The sequence below is a fragment of the Clavelina lepadiformis genome, chromosome 7 (genome assembly GCF_947623445.1).
Source record: "Clavelina lepadiformis chromosome 7, kaClaLepa1.1, whole genome shotgun sequence".
NCBI lineage: Eukaryota > Metazoa > Chordata > Ascidiacea > Aplousobranchia > Clavelinidae > Clavelina > Clavelina lepadiformis.
The window spans coordinates 11,158,112-11,178,594 of record NC_135246.1 but is presented as its reverse complement, the minus strand read 5'-3'; the positions used below and the strand labels follow the sequence as shown (position 1 = coordinate 11,178,594).

General features: G+C 35.6%; 2 protein-coding genes across 10 annotated transcripts; both read left to right on the top strand.

Moving 5' to 3' along the window:
* The first annotated feature begins 3,461 nt into the window (after positions 1–3,461).
* LOC143466143 (arginyl-tRNA--protein transferase 1-like) lies at positions 3,462–13,691 on the top strand. 8 transcript variants are annotated; one of them, XM_076964769.1, is made up of 14 exons: positions 3,462–4,295; positions 5,322–5,383; positions 8,553–8,621; positions 8,723–8,857; positions 8,951–9,109; positions 10,571–10,630; positions 11,032–11,082; positions 11,256–11,342; positions 11,413–11,516; positions 11,744–11,872; positions 12,124–12,156; positions 12,310–12,485; positions 12,706–12,920; positions 13,008–13,691. In XM_076964769.1, exons 3-14 carry the CDS (start codon positions 8,555–8,557, stop codon positions 13,253–13,255), a joined length of 1,464 nt encoding a protein of 487 aa, XP_076820884.1. In that variant the 5' UTR covers positions 3,462–4,295; positions 5,322–5,383; positions 8,553–8,554; the 3' UTR covers positions 13,256–13,691. The 8 variants fall into 8 exon arrangements, with proteins under 8 accessions (XP_076820884.1, XP_076820886.1, XP_076820879.1 ...); XM_076964771.1 differs by having other exon boundaries at positions 10,561–10,630; XM_076964764.1 differs by having other exon boundaries at positions 5,322–5,501.
* A 2,282-nt stretch (positions 13,692–15,973) lies between these two features.
* Positions 15,974–18,502, top strand: LOC143465180 (transmembrane protein 230-like). 2 transcript variants are annotated; one of them, XM_076963367.1, is made up of 3 exons: positions 15,974–16,768; positions 17,221–17,375; positions 17,469–17,608. In XM_076963367.1, exons 1-2 carry the CDS (start codon positions 16,557–16,559, stop codon positions 17,354–17,356), a joined length of 348 nt encoding a protein of 115 aa, XP_076819482.1. In that variant the 5' UTR covers positions 15,974–16,556; the 3' UTR covers positions 17,357–17,375; positions 17,469–17,608. The 2 variants fall into 2 exon arrangements, with proteins under 2 accessions (XP_076819482.1, XP_076819481.1); XM_076963366.1 differs by lacking the exon at positions 15,974–16,768 and adding an exon at positions 17,894–18,502 and having other exon boundaries at positions 17,234–17,375; positions 17,469–17,718.
* The last annotated feature ends 1,981 nt before the right edge of the window (positions 18,503–20,483 follow it).

The window sequence follows — 20,483 nt, the reverse complement described above, 5'->3', positions numbered from 1 at the left end:
TTTACAGATAAAGTCAAAAACTTAGAAATGGCTTGTGTACCTCGACAAAAATTAGAAGTTCATTGTTCCAATTTTCATTCAGCACCAAGTAGTAATAAACAGAACAGTTTCCAAAAGGTGACCCTGTCACACATAAGGGTGTTATGAAAAAGTGCAGTAATTTGAAGTTCGGTTTTGGTCGTAAAGTCCTGTTAGCACTCTTCTGTAGCTTAAGCTTCCCAAGACAACAGACTGTTAATTGTCACAAAAAATCAACCCCCAATCTCAAGTAGGCCAGTGACCTCACTTGGATTTTTGGGGAAAAGTCACAAAACTGCGTGGATTGCGTGTAAAATACACAATTTTGTATTATTATATTATACAATATTATCATATATTATATTATTATACAATTACACAATATCACAATTTTTGACGATAAATACTTTCTAAAGGACAAACTTTTCGTACTATAGGAGTGCATCATGATCTGTCCTGAGGGCAAAGCACGGATGAGGAGAACGCAGTTTTTTAAGCAAATTTTACTAAAAAAAGGATGTTAAAAACCAATGTTTGTATTTTACTGACACGGAATTTCTATGAGAGGTTGTCTTAGCCTGCTAGTGTGCAATGCCATTGTGACAATAAATTCTCAGTGTGTCCATTGCCATATTCTGGCTTTAAGCCCTATTCAGCTCTCATTTAAATTTTTGCAAAACTGAATTCGAAGGCTTTTTGATGAACATACTAATTTAAGATTTATGTAGGCCATGGGTGACAGTCTTGAGTCATGACCAGTTTCCATAATTCACCGGACTGCAGAGTATAGCCATTTTCAGCAAGATCTTGGGTGCGCAGAACAACAAAAATGTCAATTAATGTGTTGAGTGTAGTACGCAAAAATGCTCAGACACAATGGAAGTGCACACTTAGGTGCGCAATTACACAGCTTGATTTATTTAAACTTTAAATCAGTTGAACATTTAGGCAAGTGTACAAAAGTTCTGTCCAAGCCATTAAGTTGAAAATAATGAAACTAAAATGCGGCACTGAAGCTCATGAAAAACAGTATTGAGTGCGCCTGTGCCAAACTTTTCAGTCTGGATAATTTAAGTTGCGTTCAGTTTCAGAAACTGTAAATTCAAAAAATGGTAATATGAAGTAGAGGTGCACAGGTACGAATGATTTAATTTTGCTTGGTACCATTAAATGACTTCTCATGTCTTCTTTCTTCACTGCTTTCCCAATATTTCATATGGTCGGTAACTGTCTTTAAGCCTATAGCCCAGGGGTTCTTAAACTTTTTGGCACACGCCCCCCTTGATGGTACTTAAAAAATCCGCGCCCCACCTCATTGCAAAATAAAAAAGCATTAAACAAAACAACAATTTGTTTTCAATTAACTTTGATTAATGTGAAGGATGCAGTTGTTTTTGGGAAACCAAACGTTTAATTCGAGGCTTTGTAGAAGATAGTGCACATCTTAGGTCGGTTTCACAGTCAAGTTTGTTCCTATAGGTTTTGTCTTTATATTTATGAAGATGACGCTGCAAACGACTTTTCATGAACTAACAATTTCAAGCTTCGCGGTTTTGTCAGCAATAAGATGTCTATGACAAATAATGCTAAATGGGGCTGGGGGCGCCATAAATTCCCAGAAAAATTCTAAAAGTTAAACCATCTCTGGTTATGATTAAACAAATTACATTTTCCTGACTGGACAATAAAAAAAACTTGGAAATATTTACAAAGAAAAGTATTAAACTGAAAATACCCCAAAAAAAATAAACAAACGGACGGTCTATTGCCAGAACCTGTCCCCGACCAAAACCTGTCTCTCAGTGTGGCGTCATCAATTTCATTTTGACTGTGGTTTTAAATCAGTAGAAAATGAGTGCTAGTGCAGGTAAAATATTGAATATTAAACATTGGCATCCTGAATATTGAGTCAAATTGAGAATTAAAGTTGAAAATTTGGATAAGGTTTTCATGACAGTTGCGTAACTGGTCAAGTTTACACACAGCAGTGAAATAAACAGCTATAAAAAAGCAACTGCAGCTCTTTTACGCAGCAGTCATTCGTATTTATACCAATCACAACTCTTTTCTTGTTAGAAAGAACCGTCGAGAACTCAGTCTTCAGAAGAAATGAAAGGCGAAGGCTTCGTTATCTCAACTCGGCCAACTGCGCTAACCGCTAGTCAGTTTTCTTCTCTTTTTCCGCCTCGTTTTCTGCTGTGTCAAAACCAGGGTTGGGGCGAATACGTCTACCAAATAATCCATTAAACGTTAAGGTAAATGGTTTTATTCGATTTGTAATCGGCCTTTTTAGAGACTATTGTGACGAATCAAATCATTACGTCAAAACCCCATTAGATTCGATTAAAACATTGATTTTTCTAAAATTTTGCTCAATTAATTCGAATAAACTGTGCTTTTTGGATGATTAAATTGACTACCTTTTATACACTTTCTAGAGCTTGGACAATATAACCTTTCAAATGTTAATCGAACAATCAATGGAGTAAAGTGACATTTTAAACTCCAAAACAACGTATAAAATTGTAACAGTAGCTTCGAAATAAAATCAAATAAGTTTAGCTAAGATTTGACTACTTCAGGCTTTACATATAGCCTATTGTGTTAACTAAGCGTGTTAATTGTCGTTAGGGTTGATTGTTGTTAATCATTGCTTGATCGATTGGTCATTAGTCTGACTTCATTGATAGCCTAGTAGAACCTATTTCACCCTCCATCACACTTTGCATGTGGACGATTTACCCAAGCCTTTTTCCGGACTGCGTGGACAAACTGTCACTGTGTGATCACGTCGGGGTCACCAGTGTGCTAACAACGCGTGTTGTCTTTAGGGTTGATTGTTGATACTTATTGCTTGATCGATTGTTTGTTTGTCTGATTCCATTGATAGCGCGTTCATTAACTCCTGATAGCTAGTTGAGCATCACAGTATTAAAACTTAACTGTCAATGTCAATGGAGTTCAGAATAGAGCTGCATTCGGTAGGCTGTTAATACCAGACTGCTATTACTAGACTGAAAAATTCAGAACTAACGCGTTGAGCGCTGTAAATCGGGTGAAGAATGACGTAATTCCGAAGTAATCAAAACTGGCTCACGTGTATTAAACACGACCAAAATATAGTAAAGCGCTTATTGTTAAACACACAAAATAGAACACTAATGACATCATAATATCATCAGATCTGCATAGATTTTGGTTTTGGCACTACAGCGACGTTAATTCATGCGAGATAATTTTTAACAGTAGCCAATAGCCTAGAAATGGTCGGAATGTACCAGAACAGAAATTGGTCTTCAGGTCGCCTTTATTGTTAGGCTTAGCATACTTCCCGCTTTAGCCAGGACAAGTTCCGGTTTTTAAGGCTTTGTCCCGACATCCCGGTCAGTCAACCAAAAAAGTCCCGCTTTGTCATTTAGTCAGCCAGTATTGCCCATTTGCCCTACACTACACGAATATTAGCATGCTGTGATTGGTCTTGTGATGATATTGTAATTAATGTGGTGTACAGATTGAATAAGATGTGGGATTCTCGTCTTTAAATATTGAATCAGCGAAGCATAACACTGCGTGACGTAATCCATTACTTCCTGCTTATATATTGCCTGACTTATTCGTTCTTCATTCATTCGCTAACTGAGAGAATTGCAACATGGAGTTTTTTATGTCGTTGTTGTGCAAATGATTTGTGAGAACGTTATCGTTCAAAGAAGTTACAATATAATCAGTTTATGCAGTTGTCATACCTGTGAAACTACTATTAAATTCGATTTGAAGAAGTTCAATATCAATTAAGTTAGACAACTTTGTTGTCAGCTTCATAAGACAATAAGCCGTTAAGGTGAATAATTAAATCCGAGGTTGAAGAAACAGACAACGACCTTATGGGACTCATATATCATCATCCGCAATAAACAGTTCAACTAGCAAACATTGTAGTGAAGTGGGTCGACGTGTCAAGTTCAACGTCACATACATCACAGTTTGTTTAGCCCACTTGCTGAAGAGTGCATGATGCCTGATGCGTTTTCTTGTATTAAATGTAAAAGTAATAGTTACGTCATTGTAGCTGGTAATTGGTCCAGTAGTGGGTTGATTGTTAGCGCATTCGCTAGTTCAGTAATAGTAGGCTAGTAGGAGGAGGTGTTCAGTATGCAGTTAGGTTATTGAAAGAACTTATTTGTAACCGGTACTTGTTTGCACTTCCTTCTGCAAAAACCATTAACAGATAAGGTTAATTGTTCTGAAGCGTCCCGGTTTTCAATCACAAAAACATGGTATGCCTATATATTGTCATCTCTTCCAAATTTAGATAACCTGGTTTGAACCAACGATATAAACTTAATATGATTAGTGCTGGTAGATAGGTTAAAACTGTGCATTTAGTTAGATAATTCGGGTCTAGAGCAGAAGTGCACACAGATCTAGGTACATTTTGAGTAGCTGGAGTCTAGTATACAAATGCATCCTATATGGGTGTGCACTTCTGCACTAAACCCGAGAATTCTACAATATTTTTTACACATATTTTGTAAAACTTGCTGCTTAATTAAAGTACAATTTTTCACATTAATAAAGTTTAAATTAAAAAAATATGTATATCAATTTTTTATAAAAGTCTGACAAGAGTGTTCCTCCTATCTATATTAGGTATTTACATTAGATAGTGGACTGCTATAGTGCTATATGAACATTTCATAATCATCATTACCTAACCATCCATAGGGAAAACCATAACCATAGGGAAAAAAACTTAAATTTTCAAAGCCTGATTACCAGATACCATTTTATGTTGTACATACTATATATGTGGATGATGATGAGTCATAGTTTATCAAATGGTCAGTATAGATAGCAGATGTATAAAAACAAGTGGCTGGTAATTCAACCAACTTTAATTGCAGACTTTACCATCTAGACTTTAAATTTCTGCTTTTTTAAATGGATTTTATTCCATAAATCTGCATTTTGGTATATCTTTACAGTATGATATATCTGCTTGTTAGTTTCTGTGATTTATATTGCCTTATTCTTGTAGGCTGTAATTAAGTATGATAATATTCATAAACTGTTTATTTATCCATGTCCTATTTATAAGTATATCGTTTCTTTGATCAGCTATATTGTTACTCTTGTTCAAAAAGCGCTGTGAGAAGAATTGAATTTCAGAAATTTTTGAAACGAAAATTTTATTTAAATTGCATTGTCAACATTCAACTCCCTAACAATATACATGCAATGACTACTTGATATTAACATTAAATGCAATAAGTCAAAATGCTGTACTCAATTGTTGAATACAGGGGCGCAAGGACGAATCGGAGATGTGGCTACTGCAAAAAAACTTCCTGTAAATTTACCCATGGTTAGTTTTTGTTATTAAACGATAGCTATGGCAACTTATAGCATAGTTGAGTATTTTGATGATCATGATGGATACAAATGTGGATATTGCAAAGGTGAAAATTCTGCATTTTCACAAGGTTTGAAGGAACATAGCATAGCAGTGTGTAACATATTACAGTGTATAATAGGCTATCATAAACTCAAGTATGAATTATTTGAAAAATTAGGCTGCATTAAGTAAATTTAAAACTTATATGTAAATTATATAGTGCATGAATAAGCTCTAAAAAAGTGAGTAAACATGATAAGTAGATTGGCTACATGGTTATTATGTACTTTTTTATAAAAATAGAATGTGACTTAATGGGGTAATTAAATATACAGTACAGTCGAAATCGGTTAATCGCATATCGGTTAAAGGCATAAATCGCTTTATAGCATAGCATTGCATAATCCCAAACCATTCCCATTCACTTGTGAAGAAAATTCAACAGTTAATCGTATAAATCTGTTAATCGAATAGGAAATCTTGATTGATTTGTAGACTTGTATCACTTAACCGCATATTTCCTTTGATGAAGTGTTAAGTTGCTGAAGATTATCCTCACCAATAAACAAAAATCATCGCAAGATCTCCCATAACCCGCAGCGATTAAATACACGACAAGACACTGAAGACAGCAGTTGTGAATTAAAGACAGCTGTGATTAAATTCACCGCAAGGCTGAAGGCTATAGAGACAGTAGCACGTAAATGATTTGAACAATAAAGTAAAACTTCATGAAAAAAGGCCTTCTCTACAATGATTATGAACCACAAAACTACGTTTCATTTAAGGATTGTTACGGATCGTTACATCACAATAGAACAAGACTAATTTTTATTTAAGGATTGTTAGGTTGCAATGCATAATCCATACGTCATAATGCATTGTGTCATTCCAAAAATCGGCGAAGGAGCAAGAATGCAAAGAGAATAGCGGAGAAAATGTAGGAAACGCATACATTGGTTAGTCGCATACATCGATTAATCGCATAAAAAAGCTTGGCAAATTGACTATGCGATTAACCGATTTCGACTGTACAGTATTAGCTTTTTAACTCAAAACTGAAAAGATCATTATTACAATTATATAAATTAAATTATCCAGAGTTATCCATATATCTTCCATATTGGTACCAATTTATTATATCGTTTTTTAAATAGATAGTTTATGTACTGTATATGCTGTATTTCCTTGATTAAAAGGTACCCTTAAATAGAAGACGCAATGAACGACACTACAGTATTACTCTATTGAAAGTTGCACATACACATGAGCTTCTGCGATAAATATTCTCTACATGGTACTGTAATTGATCTGATTAAAAAAATAGAAGCCAATCAAAACTGGAAGACATAAAAAATTATCCAAAATAAAAAATAGTAGCCACGGTATCTATTCAAAGAAATACGAAACATATGTGCAATTAACTCAGCTCCTTAGTCACAAACTGGAAAAGCTTTGGAAAAGTGGGGTGAAACTAGAGCAGTGGCTCCTAAAGTTTGATACGCGAGCAACTTATAGCGGTTTACTAGAAAGTAGAAATCCAACAAAATAACAGCAAATGAATGTAAATGATCTTTAATATGTTTTTGATTTTACAAGCATTACTTTAATTGACATAGCAAGCTGTTTTTTTGCTTGAACAACTTCCACACTTTACTTAATTGGTGAATTTAATGCACTGGATTGTAATCAATTCTTTATCTTTTTAACACCATAGTTTTGCAGTTTGTAAATTGAACTAGTTTACCAGAAGTTTTGTAGCTTTGAAGGCGTTGGTCGCATTTTGACCACATAAGCGTCAGAACAGAGAAAAGAATAATTATAATCCTTTTCAATGCCATGATAGAATGACCGCTTTATTGTCACCTATATTTTTATACTACTTTGTTTAATATTTACGAGCATTTTGTAACGTGTCGAAACAAAAGTATAGCCTAGGTCAAATAATATCTGGGTTCATAGCTATGAAACACTGACTAATACAGATGCTTAATCGCAAGTTGAATACTTCAGTACTTTAACCAAGCTAACAACGCAGTTTGGGTGATGATAGCAATAGGACCATAATGAAATCGACTTGCCACCCAAAGGGTCTGGTTAGTGGGCCTCATGTGAATTTACATGGACCATTCAAGTTACTTGTGAGTTGTTTCACTTTGAGTTAATGAGCTTTTGCTGTAGTATAAGGGCACATGTTATGCTAAATGTATTCACCATGCTAGATGTATTCATACCGTATGTTATGTATACTAAAGCACTCGTTATCCCATCCTCTGGATAACATTTCATGGTATCCGTTAACCCATTTTATGTTCAATTAATTATTTAATAATAGCATAATTAATAGCATAATTTTATTAAAACAGTCATTTATTCCCAGTCAGTAGAGCACCAAAAACTATGCGACGTAAATAAGCCTGACATCAAACTAATCATCATATATCGTCCTATAATTTGATACTGTTATAAATTTTACATTGTCATGTGATGACAATGTATTGTGTAACCAAACCTGTTTTGTTACATGTCAGCAGACTTTGGAGTTGTCATATAAATAGAGCTCAAACCAGACACTCGTACCTCAGTTATCTTTTAATGCAACCCCATCATTTCAGCAAATGATACAGTTTGCCACCTGACACTTCAGTAAGAATTTAAGAAGTATAATAATTCTTGATTTATAAAAATTCTTCTGCGACAACAACAACAATTGGTGTTTTTTCATAGAATTTAGTATTTACATTAAATTCGAAAAAGGTCAATGATTATATCACTAACTATTTTCCAACCTAAATAATTTCTTTCACACGACACATTGTCCCTGTTTAATCCAAGTCAAGTTATTCTATTATAGCTTTTAACATACATTTTGTCCTGCAGTCATGCAGTTTTTTCCTGTAGCGCAATCCCCCATGGTTAAACCAATATTAAAAGGCTTTATATTCAGTCCAGTAATGTAATTAGTGAAAATCTGACAGCTTTAGATCTGGACTTTTCAGTCAGAAGTCTTTTCAGTTTGTGACTGACTCACTGACTTAGTAAATCACTTACAGCTTCAAACTTGTGCACTATATCAATTACATGAAAATTTCCATTTTTCGTGACTTATTTGGTGATAATAATTATGTTTTTAAAACAGGAATGTGGGCTCATAGCTTAAATGTTGAAGATTATCAAGCATTAATTGACCGTGGATGGAGAAGAAGTGGTATGGATCATATCATTTCGTTTTTATCTTTTAAATTTGAAGATACTTTTGGTGAATATGTTTTGATTTTCAACGATTTCATATTGTGAGTTTTTCTTTAGGAAAGTATTGCTACAAACCAACGATGCACAAAACTTGCTGTCCTCAATATGCGATACGGTGTAATGTACAAAAATTCAGATTATCAAAATCTAAAAAGAAAGTTGCCAAACGAATGCAAAGATTCCTTCTCAACGGTACAAATGAATATGTTTGATAATAATTAAGGACTGAAAAAATATAGTATGCACTTTTTCTACATACACACTACACAGCGAACTTTTTCATAGGTGAAAGGAAGGGTGATGTCAGTAACAGCACCACATCTAAAGATGATTTGGACGTTAACTTCAGTCGAGCCAAAGAAGAATGTATACAGTGTCAAGAGGTGGATTCAAACAATGCAAATATTGAAACCATCATCACAACTCCAGATGTCACTCATACAGGTACGAAGCAGATTTTTGAAAATAGTCAGTCCTGGAACAAAACATTTGATTTTTGAATAAGTAAATATAACAACTCATCTTTCCTGATAAGTTGTATTATAGGATGTCGGTATGACACCATGGAGGCTCGTTAACTCAAAGTCGAAGGGACTTTATAAATTATGTTGACTTTCTAAAGTTTAAGAAGTTGGTGGCAAATGTCTATAAAAATGAGACTGGGCGATAAAAATATACGATGTATCTAATTTTTTAACTAGCTAAAGCAAACCTAACTTTAGGTTAGTGCTCTTCAACAGGGGTTCCGCGGAACATGTAGTGGGGTTCCGTGAGTTTTAAGGGTTCCGTGAGGGTTCCTCGTTTATTTAGGGAAATTGATTTCTTGCTTCAGCATTTTGATGCGTCATTCCGATTTTTTTAGGTCACTGCACCGCATTCATACTCCAAGTAGGCCAGTTTGTTAAACAAGAAGTTGAGTGCAGTTAACAACCGAATAAAACATTGATATGATTGTTGCGTCACTTGCTGTTTAACAAGAACGTTCTTGTTGCATCACAGTCATAGGATGTTGCCGACGTACAGATCACAGAAGTAGAAGCAAACTGAGTAGACAAGTAGTAACAACTATTATTTATTAAGAACAAAAACAGAAGTTGCTTGAAGGGTGTCGATATGTGTATGAGAATTGCATTAAGCAACGTTGAGCCTTGATTTAAGAAGATTGTAAAAGAAAAGCAACAACAACAGAGTCATTAAATGTCTGAATTTATAACTTTTGTAATAACTGTTTATGTTTTGTAATGTCTAATTATTTTTTGAAGTGTAACAGTGTAATAACGAAATATTTTATTTTCTGATCAAGCAATTCGTAATTTCTAAACTTTTGTTAGTGGGGTTCCGTGACAAACGCGAAAGTACATGAGGGGTTCCGCGTTGACAAAAAGGTTGAAGAGCACTGATTTAGGTTCAATAACTTTCCTGACAAGATTGATACCAGTTTCCAACCAGGTATCCCATTAAAACTTAATCACAACACCAGCTGAGTTTATTAAATCAACCTGTTAAAAGATTATTTCTCGTCTTGGTTAATAATTTAACATGTCAACAGTTTAACAGAACAAATAACCAGTGCAGTAATTATATTATAATGAATATGTTTTTCGATTATATATATATTTTCAAGATAAAGAGCATTTCTTTAAGTTATAGAAACCACAAAAATACTTTAAATCAAACAAGTTTTGGAGTAATGCGCTTCAATTTGGTAATTGTGTGCTGTACACTCTATTTAATTGGTGGTTTGCTGAAATTATTCTACTTGCTTTGATTTATTACATTGGGAATGTTAGGTAATGAGCTCCACTGTGTTATATCGTACATACTTTTTATTTAGATATATATTTATATAAGTCAGAGCCAGAGGTGCCTTTTAAGGATAGTTTGGTTATTGCCAGCTTTATGCAGAATGTACAGCAGATGAACCAACAACCAGCAAATGCGAAAAACAGGAAGCCTCAGATACAAGTAATCGTCCTCATTTTAATGTTGCAGCATGATATGTAAGATAGGGTCTATTTTAGTTCATGGACCATGGTACTATATAAAAACCAGTGGCATAGCGTACAGTTCTGCTGCATTAATTTTTCTGAAGTATAATATATATTTTAGATAATGAATAAAGTGCTTAGCATAAAATTATTTGTCCTTGTCACCATCTTTTTTCTTACTGTTTAGGAACAAAAATCATGAAATAATAAACACAGTGAAAATTGTTTACTAAATATCTGTCTCTTACATTTGAATTTTAATAAATATACTTTGACAATAAGCAATAACAAGCAGTACTTTGACTTTGTAGCAATAGTGTGAATAATAAATTGTATCTAGCATGGAATAAGGGTTTAAAGTGTGTGTATGTTTTTTAGATACTTCTGGAAAAAAACTGAAAACAAAATCTACAAAAGAACCAGAAAAAGGTAAGCACAGGACATTCTTGAAACAACTCATAAGCTGCATCTTACCTGTTAAGCTAATTGCAACAAGTGCAGCATTTAAATCTAACAAAATTTGAAACTAAGACTACATCAAACATGTACACTTGCACAGTAAGTGTACAGTGAATAATACTTTGCAAACATTTTAAACATAGGTGCAGGGGCTGACCCAAGCAAACCTAAGTGTAAAAAAGCAAAGCTTCTTAGACTGGAAAGGAAAATGGCAAAACTTCAAGACAGAGGTGAATTTGTGGAAAAAATAAACACAAATGTGTAATTTTTCTGTGTTACAAATTTTGTGAAACGATTCAGGTGAAAATCCAGAACTGTTGGTACAAAAAACACAAGAAGCCAAGTCATTAGATGATTTCTTGCCACATTTACACAGTATCCCCAACGCCAAGCACAAGCTTGAGGTGGTCAAGTTATATCTATCCTTAGATACGTTAAGTACCTTTAATCTGTAATGTGATAATGATGGAAAAATGTTGATGCATATGTATTGTATGTACACTATGATGTTATATGTTTGTTTTATGAATCAAGATGTATAATTGTATACATCGTCACCCTATGCAAGGATATTGTCATACAGTTGTACTATATAACTTGAACATGAATCCTTTTTCTGTACATTGTTCAGATTCGCTTAGTGAGCACTGCCAAGGATAACGAAGAGTTTCATCAAACAAGGCAAGAATCACTGAAACTTTACCAAAAGTATCAGATGGCTGTGCATGGTGATACGCTAAATGACTGCTCAGACCAGCAGGTCTGTTCAAAATTTGAAATAACAGAAATATGTAGGCTATACTTGGTACATTAAATTGTTAAGAAAATGCTGTCATTCGTATTAATTCATTTAATTTGCAGAAATATCAGGCAGAAAATTTTAAAGTTTGATTGTAAACTATGCCTATTAAAATTTAACTTTGTTGTTGTTGTCTGGGTATTATCTTTAACATTATGTGAAGCCATTTATTCTACATGCTTAACAAATTTCTTTCAACATTGTTTTTTCAGTGGACACGGTTCCTCGTTGATACTCCACTAAATGTAAGCTTAAAGATGGTTTTTAATGCTTCATGAATGTTCACAAGCTCCTTCATTGTTAGCAACATTAAAGACAGGATATTTACTAATATTGCAGTATTACAGGATTCATGCTGAACTTAGCGTAGAGTAACCTTAAGGGTCCTTGTATTTCAGAGAGATCCAAAGGGCCCAGGACAAGGTTATGGTTCCTTTCATAACCAATATTGGCTTGATGATAATCTTCTTGCAGTTGGTGTTGTTGATGTGTTGCCCAGTTGTGTTTCGTCAGTGTATGTCTACTATGATCCTGACTATGCTTTCCTGTCACTTGGTGTCTACACAGCTCTTAGGTATGAAAATAGAACAGACTGAATGTTCTTTTTGGAGGCATTCATCATGCTTATTTTAGACCGAAAACTCTGTAAGTAATGGGCATAACCTTGTGTTTTACAACTACTGTGTTAAAATTTGTACAATTACCCTTTTTTTTATGCACTTACACTTATCGGAATTACTATAGTGTTTTTCCAAATGTCATAGGAAAATAACGTCATCTTTCATTTTTTCTAGTGAAATTGCACTTACTCGAAAGTATCATAAACGTTTTTCTGGATTACTGCATTATTACATGGGCTTTTATGTTCATTCATGTCCCAAAATGCGATATAAGGGCGCCTATGATCCTTCCGATCTTTTGTGTCCTGAAACGTATACTTGGGTACCACTTCCTGTTTGCGCATCTACACTGTCACAGACGTCCTATGCAAGACTTAACGTTTTAAACGGTGATTGTTTTATATACAGTGAATAGAATTTGTCAAATAGTATGCGAGTTAAAAAGGCTACTTGCATTTAAAATAGTTACTGTTTAGGTGGTTCTCCTGATGCGGTGGATAAGGAAGGCCAAATAAGCAACTTAAACGCTGTGCGGTGCCTTTATCGACGGGGTATCACTGATTACGTTGCCTATAAGTTACACAAGTACATGATATCGCAAAACTCCCGTTTTCTTGCCCGCACAACTACGGAGGAGGATGAAAAAGTTCTAGAATATTCTTCATTTGTTGGAAAAACCTGTGCTCAAAGGATGCTTTTATATCGATCTGCCTCCGATGAATAATATAACAACTTCTTGTTACTGTATGGTTTCCCCGCTGTGTTTTTTGTATTTTATTTTCTTCAAGTGTAGGCTGAAGCTTTTCGTAACGCACTTTCGGTGTTCGTATGCTGAGGTTTGCACGCGCCCATCACGTATGTGTCCAGCTTCGCGAATCTTAAGCGTTTGAGGTCAGTTTTCGTCTTTTTCTCGTTTTAGCCCTTTTTAGGCGTTTTCTACAAGACTTGTCAGTGGCCCATCGAACGACCATTGTGCAGACATATAGAGGTAACTTAAATGAAACTTTGGGAAAGATTATGTAAAGGATTTACAGTATATTACTATATTACGTTTTAAGCTGTGCACTTGGTTGTATGTACTTTGTTCCATATTATTCCGATACCATTTGTAGGAGTCAAGTGTTGCATAAAATAAAACATCTATTGTATGTGGCAAACAATTAGCACGAAAAGATCTGTTAGCGTAGACGAAATCAAATTTCTAATAGCAGAAGCGAAGTCTTTATCCAGTTCTAACTCCAATCAAGTGGAGTCAATCATGACTAAAATCAAGGCCGATTTAATTCATGAAGTTTGCTGACGGCACATAAGGTACTGCTCTGGGCTAGATCCACATAGAAATTCGGCCAAGTGACGAGATTTAAGTGTCCGCGTGGAAATATGTCATACGAACCACAGATTGCTAGACTAGTAGAGCAGCTTTGCTTTGTATAGCGATGCGGACTTTGTGCTGTCCGTGACAAGATACGCGCAATATTCACGTTTCACGCGAGATTTTACGTTTATTCTGCTATCTATATAACCTAACATTCTAACCCTTAGCCGAGCGAGCAAACTAGCAAAGTTAAAGTGAGGGACAAATCCAAAAACAGGTCGGCCTTAATTCAGAGTAGTTGTCAGTAAACATACTGGTGAAAGAATTTTTAATAATATGTAGTGGTTAAGCAGTTAGCAAAATTGTATCGTAAATTGAGCCTGGTCATGATGAGGTCACGATGTAAAAACAATATGCATGATGACTGGGGTGTTTATTAGGTATGGTAGACCAGCAAACTACTTTTGGTTGGAATACGTCTCTGGTTTCCATAGGTTGGTGATTAGTAGGGCAACCAAAAGTCAATATGGTCAATTTTTTTTAACCTGCCCAGAATGTTATCAAACAAGCACAAAACAAATTTCAGCTTTGTACGACGTGTGGTATAGAAGTTATTAGGTCAAATAAAGTCAAAATGTTACGTTAGGTCAAAATACGGTCAAATTGTTTCTTTAGGTCTTTTTTTTAGGTCAAAATCTATTAAACTTGTAATTTTGTAACCATTTTGTAATATTATTCTTCCATTTTTCTCTTTTCTTGTACCGCAAACAATTCCAGTGCCGCAAATTTTACTTAGAACCAAAGCCACAAAGAGAGGGAAGGCTTTTCAGCGCGTTTGGTGACGTCACGATGTGACGGCATTGCATTTGAAAGTGCAAGTTGTCAATCTTAATACGCAGAAACGAAAAAAAGTCAACACTAGAAAAGCATTTTGTCATTTTTAAATGCAGCTTTAGATTAGAAAGTTGCTGTAGACAGTGTAGAGACTATCAGTATAGCGTTTTTCAAAATGAGGTCAAAATTTAAACGTTTTAGGTCAAAACTTAAACTTTTTAGGTCAAAATGAGGTCAAAATTTGCAAATTTTAAGGTCAAAATTTAAACTTTTTAGGTCAAAAAACTGGTTGCCCTAGTGATTAGTAGTAGGTAATGTGTCTTTTCAGCATAGAAATGTAACAGATGACAGTACATGGACTGGTAAAACGTTCTTGTTTTTACCAGAGTTACCGGTACCAGACTAGGCTAGAGCCAACGGTTCTAGTATACAAGTGCACAACCACAGGATGCCTTTGTATACTGCTATATTAGTTCCCAGCTACTGAGCTACTCAAATTGTGACGTCATCTGGTTATATACTTGTATACTAGACCCGAGAACCTGAGTCAAGCTAACGAACGTTGTCTAGCAAACACTGTTCGCTAGCTATAAAAAAATAAAGTGGGCGAACAAAAGCTGGCGAATAAAAAAAATTTTAAATGAAGGAAATTTTTTTCTAATAAACCGAAAAAACCAAAAAGAAAACACAAAAAACAAGAAACAAAGGATCCAAAATTAGAAAATATTGTAAAACAATTATTGAATCTTCCACGAATACCAATAAACACCAATAACCATGGTTCATTTGAAGAAATAAACATGCAATTATGCAGCGCCTGACCACATTTGCTCGCAACGTGCTTGACTCCCAGATAGCAAAGTTTGCTAAGTGTGCGGGGATAGAAATTTATTGCACGTATAATTACTATTGTTTTACCTTGACTGCGTGGGAGATCTATCACCTCAAAACAGCAAACTTTCTAATCTGGCTTGACGTATTGCGCCGGCCACCTCGGGGAAGTGATTATTTAATGACTTTGGACCCAGGTAATGAAAATTTGAAAAGACGCCACTTTTCTAAGGTCACGTTTCATAGGAGCCAACCCACTTCCTACACGACCCACAACTTACCCAATCTCTACCCAGGCTTCAATCTACAGAACCCATGACTTCTGTAATCTTGAACCAGGTTTCATTTTATACGAGCCGTGACCTTTCTAATTTCGACCCAGGCTTCAATCTACCAGAACCCATGACCTCTGTAATCTCGAACCAGGTTTCATTTTATACGATCCTTGGCCTTTCTAATCTCGACCCAGGCTTCATTCTGCAGAACCCATGATCTCCGTAATCTCGACCCAGGCTTCTGAATTTGAAGCCAGGTTTACAGGTCATAAATGGATCACTTCGCCGCGTTCGAAAGGCGTAAGTGTACTCTTGCGCCGTGCCTTGTGCCACATCATTTGGCACAATCAGTAACCCCAGCTCCAAAGAATTTCGAAGAATAACTCTTGATTAGAGGAATCATAGACTGCTATAAGTATACTAGGCTAGTACTATTCTACGATAAAAATAAAATAAATAGATAAAATCTAGTACTACTGTGCTATAGGCCTATGTATGTAGAATGTATATTATACTAGCCTATACTACTTTGTCCGGTACAATGTTAATGGAAGAATCCTAGACGTGTTCAAAGAGGGCAGTTGCTCATCGTAGTTCAGCTTGATGTTCAAACAAAAGCTGAACCTCTTGAATGCTTGTACCACTAGTTAGCCAAGGCTAACTCTTATTTGCGTCTTTATTAACATTTACGTTAAATTATTTGATCTATTTCAGATACAATGCAAAGAAGCTAAAGTATAGATTTTTTGTCAGAAGTTAAGTATTAGGGCATGTCAAATTCCGCAGTTCGATACAAGAAGCTTACACGAGTATACGGTGGTGATACTGACGGAGAAGTATACTCTTCATTACAGTTTGAAAAACCTGAGCCAAAAGTTCCTATAAAAGCAATAGGAATTGCATTTGTTCTGTTTCTTGTTGGTACTGTGCTGATTGTAATTGGTGCATTGTTGTTATCAGGTCATATTGACGCAAAATACAGGTTGGTTTAAACTATAAGGATGATTAATTAGCTTACCCGAAATTCCCATAACATCAATTTTTTTGTCATTGCTTGTGAATGAGTAAAAATCAAATGCAAGCCATACAGCAAAATAATATTGGCCTGTATTTGCGAACATGTAAAATGCTATTACAGTATCGGATGCCCAAATTTTGGTTGTTTTTTCATGTTGCACAGTTCATTAGCAATCAAAAGTATACAAATGCACATAATTATATTTGAAGTAAACAAATAAAGAACTTTGGAGAAAGTGTCTTTACACATGAGGTTAAAACTTCTGCACGTGCAACTTTTCTTGAAAAGTTAAACTTGAATATATGTCGTACATTTTTGCTGAAGTTTCTGAATTAATAATATCTTTTGTATAAGTTGGTACTAATAGACATTTTTCAAAGTTAACTGATTGTAATAAATTTTGGTTTATGTTATAGTGATCGGACTTGGCCTGTTTTGATTCTGGGTATAATTACTTTCCTTCCTGGCTTCTATCACTTGCGAATTGCGTATTATGCTTGGAGAGGCTACGTAGGGTACTCATTTGAAGATATTCCTGATTACAACGATTAGTGCTTCAAGGAAATTTTTGGTATGTATAAATATACATTATGTAACTAATGAAAAACAAGTGATAGCAAGCAAGTCTGTAAAGAACAAGTAAAACTGTTTTTTTATACCTCAGTTTTACACAATCTACACACTTAAAAGAAGAAATGGCACGTGATCCACTATTTGTCATGAATTACATGGTTGACCTAGAGATGCTGGCTGAAGATGTTCTTGCCGACAAACAGCAGGTTGTTGATCTTGATAAAAAGCGAAATTCTAATCGTGAAGCGTTGACAGCTCTTCGTAAGAAGCAAGTGGCCCCTCCTTATTGTATGGACAAAGCTTGGCTGAACTTTGGTGGGATGTTTATTAAAGTGAAAAAGGTGTTTCAGCATGTGCCATATAGCTATGATGTTAAAGATATATTTATTTTGCTTTTTTCAAATCTGTTATTTCATGTGCTTACACTCACTTGCAAACATGGATATATAAATTTTCTACATCCGTTGTGTACTGCATACACAATTTTTAACTAGTCACATTAACCATATATTCAAGGATGATGCCATCACGATGCTCACAAAAGATCAAGAAGAACTTGACAAGGAAATTAAAACAGTACAAAGGGGTTTGCATGAAAAAGTAAACAAGCTACGTGATGCTCAAGGGCAGAAAGATCTCAGTAGTTTTGATCTCAATCCCCTCACACCAAAAGAACTTAGTCGAGTCCGGCATTGAAAGTGCAATTGTTGTTTGTGTTTTGCATCGTTCTTATCTGTGTACTTTTACCCAGAATGATGTAACAGAGAATTGTAATGTAATGTACCTCAACTTTCTGTTTGTCAGTGGAAGATTATACTTGGCATGTATGTATCTGTTTATTTTATTTTCTGTATGTTTTAGATCAGACATGTCAAACTGTTCAACATTTACTGGCTGCATTCTCAATATATGATTTATGTGTTGAAATCATAATACATCTCACAACTAAAGATGCATAACTTTATTTAAATCGTGCTAAAACAGGAAGGAATCCAATTATTTGGAATACATATGGTTCAACATAAACTACAATTTCTTTGGAAAACGAATAAGATGCTTCTGTTATTTTATTGATTACTATAATAACCTATAACCGTGATTGAATTAAACTTTCAGGTACTGTAATTGAGTCATGGTGGTTTAACTTAGGGGACTCGCCTGAACACTAAAGGCTCATAGTCATCATCTTTTACTTTGCCTTGGGCAAGGCGTTTATCCAAGCTAGTCAGAATCGACCTTTTTTTTGCAGCAAAGTTTCTATTTTCCCCTTAACTGCGCTTCTTAAGTATCGAATCCTCTCTTTTTCTTGCCGTTCTTCACTACTTCGTCCCAACTTTCCTTGGTCGTTCTCTCTCAGTAACTCCTAGAACTTCCTCGGCCCGCACTCTTCTGATCAACTTTTCTGTGTGGAAAGAGGAGTAGGCTAAGTATTGAGTCTTGGTACACCCCCACCTTAGCTTCAAACGACTCCGAAAATTCGCCTTCAACTTGCGCACTGCTATCTTGACTTCCCTGTACATCTCTATCACAGCATTCAGTTCAGGGTCTGTCACTCCCTTATCCCTCATTGCCCACCAAATCGCCTTCCCCAGTATGCGATCGAAAGCTTTCTCTAGAGTCTAGATCAGTGGTTCTCAAACTGTGGTACGCGTACCACTAGTGGTACGCGAGAGCTTTTTAAGTGGTACCGCGTACCGCTGAACATGATTTTCGATGTGCTGTGAGTAATGTGTTGCCCCGGATAGACAAGCTTGTGCAGAAGAAACAGTTGCTTCTATCAAATTAAATTGTGTTTTCTTGCTATTCATTGGTGTTATGGTATAGTAATAACGGTAATAACTAATAAATACCGGTACATTTGAGTAAAATAAGTCATTCAGGAGCCAGGTGGTACGCAGTGTAGCAAAAAAAACGAACGAGTGGTACGCGATCGCAAAAAGTTTGAGAAACACTGGTCTAGATCAATGAATACGCTGTAGTGGCCATTAAAGCACTGCTGAGTTTATCGCTGGTTGACGCCCTCAAGATACTCCCCGCACGTGGTATTTTTTCTCACTGCAAGTTCATTTTGCCATTCTGTTTTCCAGTGTTTCTGCTTTCTACTGTGACTTGAATAAAGTGTTGAACACATAACGTTATGATTGATTTAATATATGAGCGAGATAACATACTATTGTAGCAGCAGCCTTTTGCAGTCAAGAGTCAGATTTACTTCATCGCATAGAGCAACGTAACAACCATACCTTCGTCATAAGGCTACCTGCTACCACATACAAAACCTTTTCGAACTTCCTATATTTTTCCATCAGCTGAGGATCAATCGTGCTTCTGCCAGGCTATTGTCGGCTCTGTTGCCAAGTGGTAAGAGCGCTGGCCTAGCGATAATGAGGCCCGTGTTCGTTGCCCAGCAGCACTATCTTTGTAATGCCCTTGGACAAGGCATTAACGAAGCTGGCTCCTGTTCAGTGGACCTGGTAAACAGTTCTAAATTCCGGCAACATAACAAAAAAAAGATGTATGACAATCGGAACTTGCAAAAAGGGTAGTTTGGTAACCGGTTAGGCGGAATCATTGCCGGGCTTAAGTTGTGCAAAGATTTTTCTCCGTCCGACGATAGAGATTATCGCATTTGAATGATAAATCCCATTTGAATTTCATTGATCTCAACAACTTTCCGAATTCTCTCTTCAAAAGCTCGATTGCCATCCATCCTTCTGTGGCCATTCATTATACTATTGCCTGTATTTGCTATCGTGCTTTCCAGCTCACGTAATCGTATCGCTTCAATTGGCACGTCGGTTGGTCCAGCTGTTTTCACCAATTTCATCTTCAACATTGATAATGGCTGGGAAACAAGTCCACTTTATTTATAATTGTGTATACCTTGGTTTAAGCTATGCGTTGACGAGGTTCAAAGAATTGACAAAAACTTACTTGCTCTATAACAGTGATATGTGGTTAGCAAACTTTGAACTAGTGTGAAATGTAAGAATGTGACGGTCAGTGCCACACAAAAATCTCATATGCTACTCTCAAGTTTTATGTTTTCAACGGCTAAAATTGGATAGTTTCAATTGTGTAACCTTCCATGTGTAGTGGCCTGGGA

What these genes read in the sequence shown, in the direction of transcription:
- LOC143466143 (XM_076964764.1), top strand. Translation starts at nt 5,411, where the DNA reads ATGGCAACTTATAGCATAGTTGAGTATTTTGATGATCATGATGGATAC. An exon ending in ACGCCAAGCACAAGCTTGAG is followed by an intron (nt 11,517 to 11,743) that starts GTGGTCAAGTTA and finishes TACATTGTTCAG; the next exon opens with ATTCGCTTAGTGAGCACTGC. An exon ending in TCGTTGATACTCCACTAAAT is followed by an intron (nt 12,157 to 12,309) that starts GTAAGCTTAAAG and finishes CTTGTATTTCAG; the next exon opens with AGAGATCCAAAGGGCCCAGG.
- LOC143465180 (XM_076963366.1), top strand. Translation starts at nt 17,500, where the DNA reads ATGGCACGTGATCCACTATTTGTCATGAATTACATGGTTGACCTAGAG. An exon ending in TGTTTATTAAAGTGAAAAAG is followed by an intron (nt 17,719 to 17,893) that starts GTGTTTCAGCAT and finishes CATATATTCAAG; the next exon opens with GATGATGCCATCACGATGCT.